Below are 16694 nucleotides of genomic sequence, written 5' to 3' on the forward strand. Positions count from 1 at the left end.
TTGAGACGCTCTGACTCTGTGACTGCAGGCCATCCAGCTCAATTAAGGGTGCTTTGAATGCATTCCTCCCCTTTCGCCCGCTCTACATTTATCTTCCCCCATGAACAGCACGTGGGAACCCTAAAAAAAGTCTTGCAGAGCTCTCTTAGGTGGCTATGAACCTGTTTTTTTGCAAATACATTGTCTGAAAAAGAAAAATACCTCAGTAAAGAATTTGCCAGGATGCACGTTTATGATTCAAAGAGCCAGAACACATTGCATTGAAGCTGAAGTCTCATTGCTTTGTGTTTCACTGAATGTTATCAAGTTAGGAAACCAGGAAAATGGGACTATCAGCTGCCTTTTCTCTATGTCTCCTGTTGGCTTAACTTGGAGTAATGTCACTCAGGAAAAACATAAAGTTTAATGGTCCGAAACAATTTATAACCTATAAAAGTCTTTTATTTGCTAGCTATCAATGGCTTATTGCATGCCCTGGTGTTTTGCCTGGAGACAAAGCATTGCCCAGACACCCTTGCTGACTGTTAAGTGATGTCATTAGAGACGGAGCATTTTTTGTGGTTTCTAAATGGATGAACTCGCTCCATTTGAGTTCACCAAGGTGCGAAGACTTATGGGCTGTTTTTGCAGTTACTGCTTTTAAACTGCCTGTTTTCCAGCCTTAACTGCCTTCAAATATTATTTCTCTTTGTATAATAGCAGACATAAACATCTGTTTTCCTTTCATAAAAGCTTTTGTTTATATCTCGTATTCATGCTTTAAAGTTCTAGAAAAAAAACAAAATCCCCAAATTGGATCTGTTTTTTTTTAGGTCATAGTCCTGCATGCCAACAGTTTACAAGATAATGTGGTGTTGTCCTTGTTTATTATCCTGCTGACACTTTCACAGGCGCATGCATCTTACAAGTTTTTAGATCAAAGCAGTCAAAACCAACTTCGTGAGCACTCCCTCTTGTTTCATATTTCTTCCCTCGTCACAGCGATGCTTTCAACGGAGCAAGCCTTTTACGAGGTTGGAAAGGGGGTCAGTGTCGTATTTGAGGTTGCGCTGGGCGGGGAATGTCAACAAACTTCAGCTCCCCACTATCTTGGCTGTAAATCATCGTATAATAGTGGGAGAAACATGCAGGACCTCGTGCAGTGGCTGGAGGTGTTGGCACAGCTGGAAAGGAAATGGATGGAGGCTGCTGGAGAAGCTCACCTGCCGTAAAACTCTTTTCCAAACACCTCTCTTGTTGGATTTAAGCTCTATTAGCCATTGGGTGAAACTCTTTGCTTAGAGTAAATTACAATGGGTGGAGTAGCTTTTAATTCATTTATTACCAGCATGCCAGAGCGCCAGAATGGAAATGCCATGGAAACATTTCTGTGACAGTAAGTACATGGAGGCTGGCTGGGCAAAGGCAAATTTAAATTGATTGATCCAACAAATGAAACTGAGCGCAGGACTTCTGAAAAGGAACTGTCTGCAGCAAGAAATAGATGCATGACTTCTGCACCAGCTGCTCAGCAACTTGTGCTCACAAACACACACATGCACCCAGGGGTGTGTACGTAGCAGTAGAGATGGCAGGCCCATGGTTTTGAGTGCTCCTATATTACCGTACCTTTGTTTCTATTGTGTGTGAACCGGCCATTTGTCTGCCTCTGTAAAGGGCTACTGTTTGCTCGCTTCTCTGAAAACGATGTGTTGACAGCCGGTGTAAAACACTCTATAGCATTTGCACAGTCTCCATGAGTCAGCAGAACATTCTACTATTACAGTACAGTAGTACATGTTGAGTCCCTGTTCCCCAATTACTTCAACCCAGGCCAGCCACGTTTCAGCCATACAGAACAATGGCTGAAACGTGTGGCTTGCCTAAAGTATGTAGCCCTCTTTTTACCACTGAACATGTCAATGTGGCTGAGTTAGCGTTTCATTTTATTAAACTACCAGATATTCAATAAAGATGCAAGAGTCGACACACTTGCATCTTCGTTTGTTCGTTTGATCTTCGCATCTTCCTGAGACATTTGCATGGCCTTTTTCTCTTTTGGATAACATGTTCAGTTCCAGTCCTCTCCTCCTACACCTTTCCAATGTCTGAATTTGGGAGGCTCATCCCTCAATTTTTTAACTTTCAGAAATGGAAAATTTGACAATCTTTACACAGCAATTGGCCAGGTCTTCAGAGCTGAAAAAGAATGCACGACATGCCCTTAAACTAGTTCATTTCATTTCATTTCATAGCCCAGTGTTAACATCCTTTTGGGGCATACAGTAGATCTGCTGTGACGTTTAAATGCGTCTCGACAGAAGTATATTTCCCGACTCCGAAAAAACAGTCTTCGTGTCTGAATGCGCCTCACAAAACACAGGTAAACTTCTAAATCATGAGGTAATTGTAGTCCAGTGTGAAGGGAGCTTTACTTAAACTCAATTATGTGTAAGTGTGTGTGATTCAAGCGAGACAACCATCACTGGAAAAACTTAGACACACGCATAGGATTATTACCTGTTGGAATGTGAGCGTGTGGCTGGGAATGCCTTTTGATAAGCTCCATTTGTTTTTCTCTTCTGGGGGTATGAAACTTGCTCTATCTCTTGCTCTGTATCTTTCTTCATCATATCTGTGGTTGTTCATTCTGTGGTTGTGTGTTGTCAGGTCCAGCAACAGTGCATCCTTTCAGTTTGGAGTCATCTCTCTTTTATGATTTGGACATAAAAGATTTAAAATCGTGTGAGTGTGTATGCATGTCTCTGCATATCTTTGCCAGTGTGTTTGCACATGTGTGTTCACGCATGTGTTTATGAGTGCCCTCTTGTGTGTTTGCGTCTATCTCCGTACCCGTTCTTAACGAGGCGGGCTGGTGAGTAAAAACCCTCCCGGCAGACAGGCGAACGGGTGCAGCGGCCATTTTTAAAGCACATCTGCTCATCCGCAATGTTTCGTTTCGTCTGGACAGGAATGCGTCTGTGGCTCGGAAACAATTGAGGTCAGGCCATGCTTTCAGAATGAGAAAACATTTAGGGAGACAGACAGTCAGGCAGGGGTAATCCACGCTCGACGAGTGCATTCCTCAGAGCTCAGGAGGAGTCTCCGAGGATTCCTCATGTCTGATTTTTGCTGCTTCAGAAGTGCGTTCATTTGATCTGATCTTGGCCTACAAAATGATGCATTTAAACCAATGCCCTCACTCTGATTCTGCAGATAACTCCCTCAACTTGTTTACAACTCATTCTCACACCGTCTTATGATTGCATCTATCAATCATGCGCTGTGAGATCATGTCAAAAACGAAAGTCATGTTGCACCAGTGTAATTAAGATATCCAGAGCTGAGACTCGCCTACAGTACTGCTGTTATCACAGAAGGAAAGGATAAACAACTCAGAGCATTCAACATGTTGTTGACTTTGGAGAAATTCTGCTAATCGTGATCATCTCAACTCGTTTGACTGCTTTTACTCAGTGTGGTGCACACGTGTCCCAACAACGTCCAATACACAACTCCACATATCAGAAGGAAGTATGAATAAGGGAAGTTATGTTAGGGTGTTTATGACCCACATTGTCACAAGACATTCTGGTGGCCAAGTCAATGTAGGAAAACAATGCATTTGTCAGAAACATCCTTGTATTTTTCATAGTGCATGTGCATGTAAATGTGATCCGACATACTAAAAAAATAAAATACTGAATGTGATGAAATTTCTTCATTGCATAAAGAACAAAACATGTTGATTAGAAATATGCCTTTTCATAAAGTAAAGACATTTCAAGGCCACATGGCAGCTTGAAAAGGCATGTGTTCTTTGTGTGCTCACATCACAACCTCATCACATTTCACCTCGTCAATAATTGATGGTCTGCCGTGGTGAGGTAAAGCTCATTGTGCCTGGCTGGCTGGCTGGGTTGGGTTTGGTGTGTGTGTGTAGGGTGCTGACATGTGGCTCCTGTTTTTCCGCTGCCCTCCGGTGCAGACGGGGTCTGTGGCGGGAGACAGGAGGTCAGGAACCAGCTGTGGGTGAGGCGGTGGAAAACAGGCGCAGGTCAGACCCGCCATTCGGCATCTTTTTGGTGATTGATTGGACCTGCCTAATGCATTGTGACCAATTGAACGGTCACAGATGTGCGAACCCCACCCCTCAGATGAAACAGATGAATGCTGATTTTAATGCCATCTCTGTATTTGGTGTTTGACTGCAGAAAGACTCTTTAGAGAACAACACTGATGATGTTGCATGTGTTGTTAATACAGGAATTAACACAAGATGTTGAGGTGGGAGATGATTTGTGCACAACTTCTAGACTCTTACAGGAGAATGCAATTAAGAATGAATCCATGTGGCCCCCAAACCTGCGAAATTTCAGTTGTGCAAGGTGTAAAAATGCTCAAGTTGACAAAGTCATTTTTCATCCCATCTCGGCTTTAACCTCCTGGAAGTTGTAACTCCGCTTTTCTGTCAGGCTGGGTTGGATGTTATAACTTATCAAACGCCTCGGTAAGCATATTGTCCCGCATTGGTGGCTGGATTGAAATTTTGGATCGGTGCAGGAGGTTACATAACACAGCCGTAGAACTATTTAGGATGGGAATGACCGGTCCGGAGTCTAAGCCAAAATGTAGCCAGAGTCCCTCTGAACAGGATGCCCTATGTGGGCCACGAGGATTGCGTGCATGTCAGAGCTCTTAACCCAGCAGGAGTGCAGACACTAATACATAAATGCATGGCAGCTCTGCTCTCATCCAAACATTTATGCATCCCACTCGACCACTCTGTGTACATTTGTGGTTCAGCACGATTGGAATGTTTATCTCCCCGTAAGCCTCGATGACAATATTGGAAAGATGGTTTATATTTATGCATCTTTTATGCATCCTGATGCGTGCATTTATGTCAGTATGAGTAACTGCTGCAGGAAAACAGGCTGAAGCATTATGTGGTTTTTAATCTGTTAACATATTTCTACACATAGGAGAGATTAACCACACTTGATAATAAGATGGTGTACAGTGCTGGAGAGAAATAGGAAACCAAAACGCAAGCACTTTTGACAGCACTTTTGTTCTCTTTCATTATGTGCTTAACGGCAAACAATGTACAATGGATTAAACCACCTGTATGCAGGAGCCGTGATAACAGTGATGAAAACGCAGCTAAACGTCTGCCTCCCACATTGCAGTTCAAAGCACATGGGTCCAACATGTCAGCTCAGGTTGGCGAATGCTCTCGTTGTGATTGATCCTCCCTCAGCCCTGACAGATCGTGTCTTTGCATGCCGCAGACGCCATGAAGCAAACAGTCGGCGCGTTGTCTCAATGTGAGCAGGAGGAAAAAGCGTGAGAGGGGTTTCCACAGTGTCTGAGCAGGGAGAATGTGTGGAGGAAACAGGGTTGAACTACTGCGAATGCAACAAGGCTGGTGTCAGGATCACTCTGTGTTGGGATGTCTGTCTTATCTCAAAGGAAGGGATGTACTGTAGAGCTTTTGATGCTGCTGGATTTGCATTTGAAAAAAAGGGAAATGATTTTTGAGGTGTGTGTGGGTGGACAGCAGATGGTGTCAACTAAAAATATTTCAATCAGGAGAGACTTCGTTGCAGATATGCAAATATTTATTGTACTCAAACATGATATGACATGTACAGTCTTTGGAGATTAGACTCCATCATTATTAAATGATAATAATTAGCTGATCCCCCGATGGAGTCTAGACACTGATGGCGGTGTGAGGAACCCGAATGTCGAACCGATGAGCCGATGCCGTCTGGTCGGAGGAGGAACCAGGAGCCGTGTGGGATGAAGGCCGGAGGAGCAAGGGGAGGAGGAGGGTTGTTCTTAGCCTGAAATGACAACTGAGCAGCAGAGAGAGAGACAGGTTTAAAACAGCGGTGTTGTGCTGTGATTAGCTTGAGAATTTCAGGGCCTCTTCTGATTGGTTAGCTAAAGTGGGCGTCTCTAACATCTGTTCAGTTTAGAAGAGAGAGAACATGATTAGTTAGAAGTCTTCCTGTCAGAATTTTCGCTGAGCTCCATGAGACAAAAACTTGTAGTTGTGTCCAAGCAGGGGCTCAAACTTACTGTGTGTCAAATTTTAAGGGAGTAAAAAATTAGCCTTGTTTTAAAGGTCCAATTAGTAAGTTTGTACCTTAAAACTCAAAGTATAATCTATATGACATCTTTATGAGAAAAGGTCCTTATGCCTCTTGCCGCATAAACTTTTGATGCATAGAAACAGTAACACAGAGAAAGTGTGTGTGTGTGTGTGTGTGTGTGTGTGCGTGCCTGTGTGTGTGTGTGTGTGTGTGTGTGTGTGCGCGCCTGTGTGTGTGTGTGCGCCTGTGTGTGTGTGTGTGTGTGTGTGTGTGTGTGTGTGTGTGTGTGTGTGTGTAAAAGAGACGGCGGGTGCATTCGAGATCAGGGTTGTCAGCTGGTTTGGCCTGCTCCCCTAATGCTCGGCAGGGGTTAGGCCTCCGATGATATCAGGTGATTCCAGGTCACTGGGAACTGCTGGAAGTCCACGTTGACACTGCTCATGATTGCTGTTGGAATTCACTCAACCAAGCTTTTTATTGGGGCTCAAAGAGGACGAAAAACAGTAGAGGGGGATGAGGAATGTATACACGGTCAACTGTCAGCTTGTGCTTTTATCACATGCTTGGATGTACAGGATAAAGGCATGGACTGTGGCCTGAAATAATTCCCATTTAGTCACAGTCAAGTGTGAAATATGTACACACAGCGTATAGACTACAAATAGATACATTGCAAGAGCTTCCAGTTTTTTCTTTGCAATGAGGGGTTATTAAAGACATTACGGGTGTGCATACTTCTGATTTTACCTCCAAATAAAGTTTATGTAATGTGGAAAAAAAAAACTGTTTCTAACTGCTCATGTTTCTCGCCCAGTAAGACTAGTGATGTTGTGTTGCCAGATTTCAATTATTACTTTACTATTAGAAACAATGGCCATATTTGTAAAAAAAATAAGACCAGAGTTGTTGGAATTATCCTTTAAGATGAGGCATTTAACAACGGGAAACTGTGTTCTTGTGTTCTGACCCTGTTTGGTGACACATTAAGTATAATGTTTCAACTTTTTTTCCAAACACCATTATAACATGGCTGTTTGCATATCCAGCAACTGCCTTCTACATAAGATAAACAGCCTTCGGGTTGGACTTTGACTATTTTGATTGGACAGTTGACACAGCTGGTAAAAGTTTACGAAGTGAGTGATTGGCGGAATATGTCACTCTAAACATACACTGATACAGAATATAGCAGATTGCTGATGACTTTCATGTGCGCTTGAATGTAGTTCAAATATCACATAATTCCACGTCAGCGCCAATTGGATGCAAATGTTGCCGGTGAGCATTTTGCACTGAAACAGTGTTTTGACTCCCGCTTGTGCCAGTTACTATAATTATGTTTAACACAGAATGTCAAATTGCTCTATATTTGGCGATGATTTTCTACGGGCGCAGTTGGCTCATGCTCCTTTGCTTCTGGAACATGCCTGTGCATAAGTGGCCTGAAACTTAACCCCTTACAGGGCTGAAGCTCAGCCATAACACAGACTGGAGGAATGCCAGGCCGGTCCTGTTTAACAAAACAATATCTGCAGTGAGAAGTTCCAGAGACACCCCGATCCCCCCTTCTTTCACATTTTTCTCTCCAGGTAGTGTAATGGTTTGAAGCATACAGTATGTTGTAATAGGAAGAGACACATTGTGTATTGTGTAACATGTGTATTAGTCAGTCTCAGGTGTGGAGCAATTCCGTCACTCTCTCACACACACACACACACACACACACACACACACACACACACACACACACACACACACACACACACACACACACACACACACACACACAACAGCACCTTCACTTTAATGAATGCATGTTCCCACACCCAAATATATGAATGCACAAACTTCTCACACTTAAGCAGACACACGCACTACTACACACCCAAACACACACCCCTTGTCTCGAAGCCTTGCTTGACTTCCTCTTGGATTTGTCACCACCGCACCAGTTCTTTCACAAGTGCCAGGCTCAGCTTTGCCTGGTTCAATCTGGTTTCATTAGAGTGGCGGTGGGAATGGCTTCCACTGGCAGTTAGCATGTAGCTCAGCGCACTCTTTTCTGTCCAGACGGTCGATTCATCCATGAACCATACATCCCCAGCTGCCTCTTAATCACTGGGGTTTTTTCCCCACCGACAGGTAAGCCACTCAGAAACAATGATGTCTTGTCAAAGGCGGCAAGAAGATATTAGTCATGAGTTATTTTGGGGGTAGGGGGAGGTTGGCGAGGGGTTTGGGTGTCTGCTCCACTGAAGAAATGTGAAAAATGTGCAGGTGATTGTGATTACTTGTGGCTGTCTGCTGTATACACTCCTTTGTTAGGTCCCGTGGTCCCATATTAGTTGGCTTTGAGTGTGTGTGATGTGTTCTTGTGATCACAGAAAGTCTGGAACAATACTTTGATGAAAACTTCAAACATACATCCCAGCTTTCCTCTCATACACAAAAGATGTCCTGATTTCATTCTGGAGCGTGCTTTAACCCTTTCGTGTAATCGTTTTTACGTGTTTTCTTACTGTGTGTTTACTTGTGATTCATTTTTGTTGTTTTTTGTAATATTTGTACCTCATTTTGGAAGCAGTATGTGAGCAACACCTGAGTCCAAGACAAATTTCCTTTGGGACAACAAAGTATGTCTAATCTTATCCTAAATATTTGCTAATTAACGCATTAATTATCTTAATAAGTGACTTAATTAGCATACCTAATGCTATGTAAGGGTGATAATTGGCGGACATCACAAGCCTCTTGTGTCAATACACTGTGTTGACATTTAGATCACCATATTTACATCTTTATGAATGCCAATGCAGCATTTGACATTAGAATTAATGATGTTTTGGTCTTGTAAAGCTTCAAACATATGTTATACTGCCAGAGGAGGCATTTTCCTCGTTACACATTTGTTGGACTTTCAGACACTTCCAAACACTTGCAGAATGACAAGCCTTTAACAAGCTGTGAGATGCAGGCTGGGTTGTCCTGCAGCAGTGTTTTCAGTTGTTGTGATACCTCAGGAGAGGCCATAAAACAGGGTTATGTATTATCAGTGCTAGTGTGCCAAGATTTATCCCATTAAAGTCTGGAATGCCCTCACGTGGGAAACGGATTGGACGTGCACAATCTATTTCTTTGTTTAGCCTGGTGTGTGTGTGTGTGTGTGTGTGTGTGTGTGTGTGTGTGGTTGTAAGGGAGAGTGAGTCTCTTATGAGTGTGTGTCTGGTGCGAGGATGCCCTGCTTTTTGTTTCCTCTGAGCTATTTTTGTCTGCAAGCTCTCTGCTTTGTGTGGTTAGTGGATGACCCTGTCTCCTCACTGTGTGTGTGTGTGTGTGTGTGTGTGTGTGTGTGTGTGTGTGCGCGTGCGTGTGTGCGTGCTGAAGATAGACAAAGATTAGGCCTTTTTTCCTTTACAATAATTTTTAGGGAAAAACAATGATTTGGTGCAAAAACAGAAAATTCAAACATAATAACATAAAAGAAGTGCCACTGAAATGCAAAAATATCTGTGTCAGTTTTAGGGTTCAGACCTGACTGCCTGTGTCACCCACTAAACAATAATCACACATTGACTCTTATTTCATCTCTTCCTTCCTCCTCTTTAGGGAAAAGCTGGCCGTGGCTCGCCTACAGAGGGAAGTCGCACGGAGCAAAAGCGAAGGAACAATGGTAAAGTACAGTGGAAACTGCTCGTCCCCTATAATCTGTGCAAAGCCAAAAAAGCCACAGAATGCTCACTTCACACACTGTCAAGCTGTGCCAAGCCGTCACATCGGCCAAAGTCAATCTTTAGTGTCTCAACACTTCATCAGTTCATCTTGAAGAAGATAACTCTGGAGGTGGAGATCAGCAGACGAGTGTGTGTGTGTGTGTGTGTGTGTGTGTGTGTGTGTGTGTGTGTGTGTCTCTAAGGGAGGTCAGAAAGTGAACCACGTGATGAAGCGGAGCTCAGCTGATTGCAGCCTCCGAGCAGAGGCTCTAACCACAGGCCCAGCTGTTTGACTGCACCCCAGTGATGCCTCTGATTCTCTTTATGGCAGAAGGCCTAAAGCAACAGCACACAAGGGCCGATGCACTGCAAGATTTTCACACTATCGTGCTTCTCTATTGATCCCTGAAGGAGAAATGCTTGTTTTTTTTCTTCTCGTCTCTCCTACGGTTAAGAGAGTTCAGATCGGGGTAAAATACAGAACAGCGCCCCTGGAGCCGGGCAGGGGTTCAGTGGATTGTTCAAAGGCACTTCAGCAAAGTAGATTCTTGCAGTCTTGGAGGCTTAAACTTTTTTGAACACAAAGACATGTTAAACCGATTGTTATGGGTTGACGGAGAAGCGAATCTACCATGTGATTGGTTCTTCTTGTAGATAATTTACATTAGTTTTGCATCAGTTCATAAAAGTAAACAGTGAATATGACAGTGAGTAATTCAGAATAGAAGCACCTCTCTGCCTCCCTGACCTCTTTGTGACTCTTCCAACACTGTCATCCCTGTTATTCATGTGTATGTGAAACAAGAAGGTTGAGAATTGATTTTCCACGGTGGGTGGCTAGATAGGTGAATGGAATGTGTGCATCCTCCAATGAAACCTACATATCACTGCGTGACCATCAGAGTCATGTGTGCAGCTTGAGTTGTATCTGGGCACTGCATTGTTGGATTGTAGGAGTAAACATGGCTAAACTGATCAGTTAAGATCACTTCCACACATGTGTGGTTCACTTGTAGTCCATTTCATGTCCACACTGACTTACTATAAATGTACTAAGAGGTTTAAACGGAAACTATAATGAACTGCCAGACAAGTCATCCATTGGCCAGTTTGGTGACCGAGAAAAATGATAATGTTTATTGTGCTTCATGGGTTTACTTGTCTTCTCTGAAGTAGAATACAAGCACAAAGTGTCTATTTTTAACCACTTTTCACCATCAACTTGTAGCATTGTGTTCCCACAGTTAGTAGATGGATGTATGGCAACTTATTTCTTCTCTTTGGTACCTGTGTGTGTACATAATATTATTCAGTTTGTGTCCACACCTCACTGTGTCAGCAGTAACACTAACCCTGCGTTCTCTGACCTCGACGTAGCCCTGTAAAAATCCATCATTCGCCACGCTGTGAGACTCCATGAAGGCCCACCTCAGATTCACGTGAGTGGATGACATGCTAATTATTACTTTAGAGGGGTGTGCCTGCGCATGCACAGGGCTAAGAGGGAAAGAGAGAAGGATGAGTTATCTGTGCCAGACAGGAGGAGTGTGAAGGGGGTGGATGGAGGAAGAAAAGGAGGAGGGGGATACCACTAAGCTCCATTTGAAATTGGGATTATCCCCATTGGAGTCCCCCTTGCACTCTCTCTCTCTGGCATTCCTGGGAGGCTTCGGAGCTCAGGCACAGTTCTTCAATAGAAATGAAAAAGAGACTGCTGCATCAAGGAGATAATTGTCAAAGTACTGGCGGTGTGCAGTGGGAACTGCTCACCAGCCACAGCCTGTGCCCCGCAGACCCACGCAGACTGACGCCTATGCCCACTCACTTCCCCCAACCCCCATCTTCGCCTGCCAAGGGACTAACCTAGAGAGACAGATTAAAACAGCCACGGACTTTTGAAGTGGCTGTACCCGTCCTCTGTATCTGATGCCTCTCTTTAACAGCCTCTGTTCCCTGCCTTGGTCTTTCCTCCCTACATCCATTAGTGTCTTCTGTGTAACGCGATCAGAGACACAGAAAGCGGCAGTGCCACCCATCGCAGTCCTGTGCTGGCTGCTTCTGCCGAGTAGCACCGCGGGGACGTGTTATGCTGCACCATTACTAGTGCTTTGTGTTGGAAAAGAATGTGAAAGGCATCTTTATGATTGTGCACGGGTTAGACACACACTGCTACAATTGTAAGCCTCAGGTCTCGCTTGCACAGTTATGCAGCCGTGAGTGTAAATGAAACGGCATCAACAACACAGTTTACTGAGGAGCGTGTGTTTTTAATTGGGTCTCCTGTTGTGAAACACGATGGCTACTGGCAGTGCAAAAGTACAACACTCTTTTGTTATGGATCATTTGGGAGAATCGCATTAAACCCTTTGAACAATTTGCTGGGCAGTCAGTGTTTAGGCTCAGGGTATGAATCACATGAGTATTTTACCGCAAACACAGCCACACAAGATGCAGTTGTTATCAGTTTGGAGTGATATGGTCTAAGAAGCACCAGATCTGTCTCTCTTTTAGACCACCGTTCGTGTCTTAAACTTTATATTAGGCTCAGACATTGGGGCTTTTGGCGTGCACCGCAGAGCACAGTCTTTAAAACTCCAACAAAAACTCCAAAAACAGTGGATTTCCTGTTTGGTGTTTGATGGAGCACAGGTCATGGTTTATTCTGTGAGGGCCTCGGTTTCTTTCCAACAAACCTGCCCTGTCTGTTTCGAGTGAAACCACTCATTCACAGCCTCATCACTGCTGTAGGTTTTCTCTGGAATTCTTCACACCCCCTCCCAGAGGCGTGGTACAGGGCAGGGCTGCTCTCTGTCTCCCACTCTCTTTTGATGCCACCCCAAGTGCAATCTAAGTCCGTCAGGAGCAGGATGCCGGGTTTCCTGTCAGGGAGAAAACAGTAGTGCACATGTAGGCTTGTAAAGGAGGGGGCTGAGCTCTCCATTTAAAAGGCATTTAAAACTGTTAGGTAAGATTATGACCACTGGAAACGGCTGTCTAAACAACGTGAAAATAAACTATCTCGCTTTGAGAGACTTTATTTTTCTTTGGGTTTTGCGGACGCTCTCTGATATCTGAGCTTAAACAGATTTGAGTCTCACACATACAGTAGATCCACACACAGTTATTTCCCGGGACGTGGGATGTTTGATTCTCTCACCGCTGAGTGAAGCATTTATATGATCGCTAAAGGGACATGTCTTTGCTTGAACTTCTTGTGTAACTCAATTATTTAAAAAATCTGATTTCTCCAGAGTATTTCATGTTGAAGTTATAATAAGAATGGAGCTGCTGCATTCGTGAATATAAAGTGGGAGGGGGTGGCACAGTATGTTAAAATAGGCCCTGGAGCCAAGAAAGGAATCGGCTAAAAACAGATTTCTCATGTCTGCAAGATTCATGTGACATAGTTTGTAACGCTGCATCAAGGAAGTTGTACTTCTGAATACCTATCTTAATAAGTCATTAATTAACATTGTTTCAAGTAACTGGCATCCTCTACGCTGCATCTTTTCCTCAACTGGGTCAAATCTTTACAAGGAATCGTCTGGATTGCTGTACAACAAAGACAACAGACGTTCTTTCCCTGCAAACTGTGCCAAAGCTTTCCAAGTTGGACAATCAGAGAAGCCACACAGGGACAGCAATTGATTGTTAATCATGAGCACGTTTCCCCTGGTATACTATATGAGTTAGTGCTTCTACTTGGCATAACAACAGTCTAATTAGTTTGTGGTAATGAGGCTATATCATGGTTTATTTGACAATGATTTATTGGTGTTTGAAAAAGCACCTTCAGGATGGACATCTTTTGTAGTATGCTTCCAGCAGATAAAGAGAGGTTTCGAGGGGCTCCCAGCTTTAAAAGACTTCGGTCCGCTTGGAGATCTGACACTGAGGGACCTTCATAGAGTGTTTCTGACAGCTGTTTGGAGGGTGTGTGACAGCTTGGAGGTTCGGGGACTGGGGTGGGGGACTCAGGTGCTGTCTCTGCAGATTGGCCTTATCAGACACGGACAGCGGCGAGGGCCGAGTTGGGGTCCCCCCGGCGCTCGGCACATTCACCGGGTGACAAGCGCTGACAGCCAGGCCCAAATCGCATCTCCACACCGTCCCTTTCACCCACTCTCCAGAGTGTATTTGTGTGTGACTGAATGACTCGGAGTGCGCGGGTTGGGTGGGGGTTCTCTCCCATGGCAATGATAAATGGGCCACTCATATGATTTAGCATATTCCTGGGGAGTGTGTATTATTTGCTATAGTGCCTGCGGTAATCTAAAAGAGAAGTGGTACACCCTAATGTAGTGGCTCTCCATGATAATTGAATTGATGGAGCCCTGGGGGACACAGACAGATTTTTTAGTGGATAAAACACATTTTATTTCTATAACAAGTCATATCAGAAAACATCTGTTCCAGTAGACCTACTGTAGACTATTATTAATATTATATGCTGGAAAGTACTTTGAATGACATTTAATTTAAACACACTTTTTTTTCTCTCTCTTTAACATAAATGCACACCTCTTCGCACGTCTTCTATCTGACCAGGCATTTCTCATGTGTGCCATGCGGCCGAATCCTCCAAATGTTACACTTTCATTTGAATTGCTGACAAAGACACACACACACACACACACACACACAAACAGCCAAGTGGCATGTTTTATTTATGAATGAGGAACCTGCGCGGTGTATTGTGTCCCTGATGTTTGCTTTAGCAGCGAGCCAGAGATCCGCTCCCGGCCCTTTGATTAGGCAAAGAGCTCCAACTGAGGGGGTTTCTGTGTAATGAAGAGATTATTGAGCCCCCTGAACTGTACCCCAAACCCTGCATGAACACACATACTAGATATACAGTTGCAGATGGACAACATACAGAATCCGAGCCACGGTGATGGCTGCGCGCACTGTACACATGCACTTAACCTGATAGCACTGCAGCGTTTTCTTTTATTGGGAGACAGCATTGCAGGCACAACAAGGAGAGGCAGATACCTCTAATTAATTTAGAGTCCTCTGTGGATCTTGGGAGGGTATCAGGGGGGTTCAAGTCTTCTAGTAATTCAGCTCGGATGAATACCATTACCATCTAATGCTGTCCAATTACAGAGGCAAGGTTCATTCTGGGCTGCACTGCAACTAATACAATTTTAGACATATGTCGATATAGAAGTAATAGGGAGGAAGCTCTCTGAGCTACAGTATAACAGTATATGTTACAATATAACACTCATAAATTAGTTTTTTCTTTTTATATCACTGAGTTTTCATTTATTTCACTACCTTTAGTGTATTGAAATCAATAGTATTCCGCAGTCCGTTCAATCTCAGGCTTTACATGATGGTGATAAATTTTGTCATATCTGGATGGATACATTTTTTCTATCAACCAGGAAATGAAAGCAGCGTCGCCTGTGACAGAGGTCAAATTTAATCCTGAAACACTCAATCTGGGCTTGTTTCAGATATATGGCTCAGTAGACCGGTATAAAATCCTGCCCAGGCCATTTTATAGATTACTTGTCCTTTTCCAATTTGATATTGCTTTTTTCCCCCCCAAACCACTATATTGTTTGTCAGAGCTGGCTTTGTTGGAGCTGTGGCTGCTAGTTTTATTCCAGGGAAATGTTGCCATCCACAGGAGAAACAGGGTAGTGCATCTCATCCATGACAGACAGTCAGTTGAGAGGATTATCTCCACAATCATTGGATTAACTCAAGTAAATGTTTGCACAGAAAGTTGCCGAGCATGTTATATCACATCCCATCTTAGTGTTGACTTTAACATATCTTCCCAGGGTATTGCTAAAGGTGTGTTGCCCTTTGTAAGGCTTATTAAAGAATGTGCTTTCAATTAGCATACTCTTTACCACAGAAAAAAAAAAAAAACATGAAGTTGGTGTGTAGACAATAAACATTTCAACCGAGAAGAACTGCAATGTATTGCTAGGGATTTCTGGCCACATAAAGATATGGTAATGTTTGATTTAATGGCCTAAGGCCTTGTTAAATTGCTGAAATTATATATTGAACAAAAGCAATAGAGGGCTTTTTACTACAATGTAGACCATAAATCCTGCGTTGTTATTGAGGTTGTTGGCAAGACTCTGTCAGCAGACACATAGTGGTTGGTGGTTTATGTCGGGGGCGTTAGTTAGGCCATGTGGGCAAGAAAAATCACGACTAAAGCTACCGTGCTTTTGTGAGAATCCAGGCCAACTTGCTGAACAATACTGTACACATTATGTGTGGTGAAAGAAAAGCCCTTTGTGCTTGTTTGTATTGAGGTAAAATTGGCTAAACTTCTGGAAACTGGAGGTTACACTTGTATTTAGCAGCTTTTTAGTGCCTTTATCATTAAAAACGTACTTCCATCCTTAAGGAAAAAATAGTTGCACTATGCCATGTAAGTACATATTATTAAAATGCTTGGAAAATGCTGTAGGGATGACCTCCTTTACAAGTTGCTTCTGGGTCCATTATTTCCTTAAAGAGAATATGAAGAAGAGCCAGAAATTCATTGGTTTTGGTCCAGATATATAGGTCCAGCTCTTGGCAGGGGGATGTATTACTTTATGCCTCTGTACAGCTGGATTTACAGCAGCCATTACTCCTGTCAGGGAGAGACTCCCTGTTGTGTAAAGAGCATAGTAGCCATAGATTTATAGCCACAGTGAGGACCAGAACTGGTTTTAATGGTGACTTGGGTTTAATATTCTCTCTCCCCGACCGATTCACCCAGTTACAATGTGCTTTTGTGACCGGATTCCTGCCAAGGAACAATATACTGTAATGAAATATGATTGTTCAGTGGTTGTTTTAAAAGGCAGTATGGTCACAGTAAAATATGGCAATTTTCAAAAATGTTAGGTAATATACAGGCAGTGGTTTTGATATTGTT

General features: G+C 43.4%; 1 protein-coding gene across 7 annotated transcripts in view; it reads left to right on the forward strand.

Moving 5' to 3' along the window:
• The window catches only part of LOC116044473 (nck-associated protein 5-like), a 127403-nt gene that overhangs the window by 53749 nt on the left and 56960 nt on the right, over window positions 1–16694 (forward strand). For 6 of the 7 annotated variants that reach the window (XM_031291698.2, XM_031291690.2, XM_031291692.2 and 3 more), the window contains one exon: window positions 9690–9753. In XM_031291698.2, coding sequence (XP_031147558.1) covers window positions 9690–9753 — 64 coding nt within the window. Of the gene's footprint in view, window positions 1–8058; window positions 8226–9689; window positions 9754–16694 lie in introns of those variants that run through there. The other variant, XM_031291697.2, reaches the window with a different exon arrangement.

Source organism: Sander lucioperca, chromosome 24, assembly GCF_008315115.2.
Source record: "Sander lucioperca isolate FBNREF2018 chromosome 24, SLUC_FBN_1.2, whole genome shotgun sequence".
NCBI lineage: Eukaryota > Metazoa > Chordata > Actinopteri > Perciformes > Percidae > Sander > Sander lucioperca.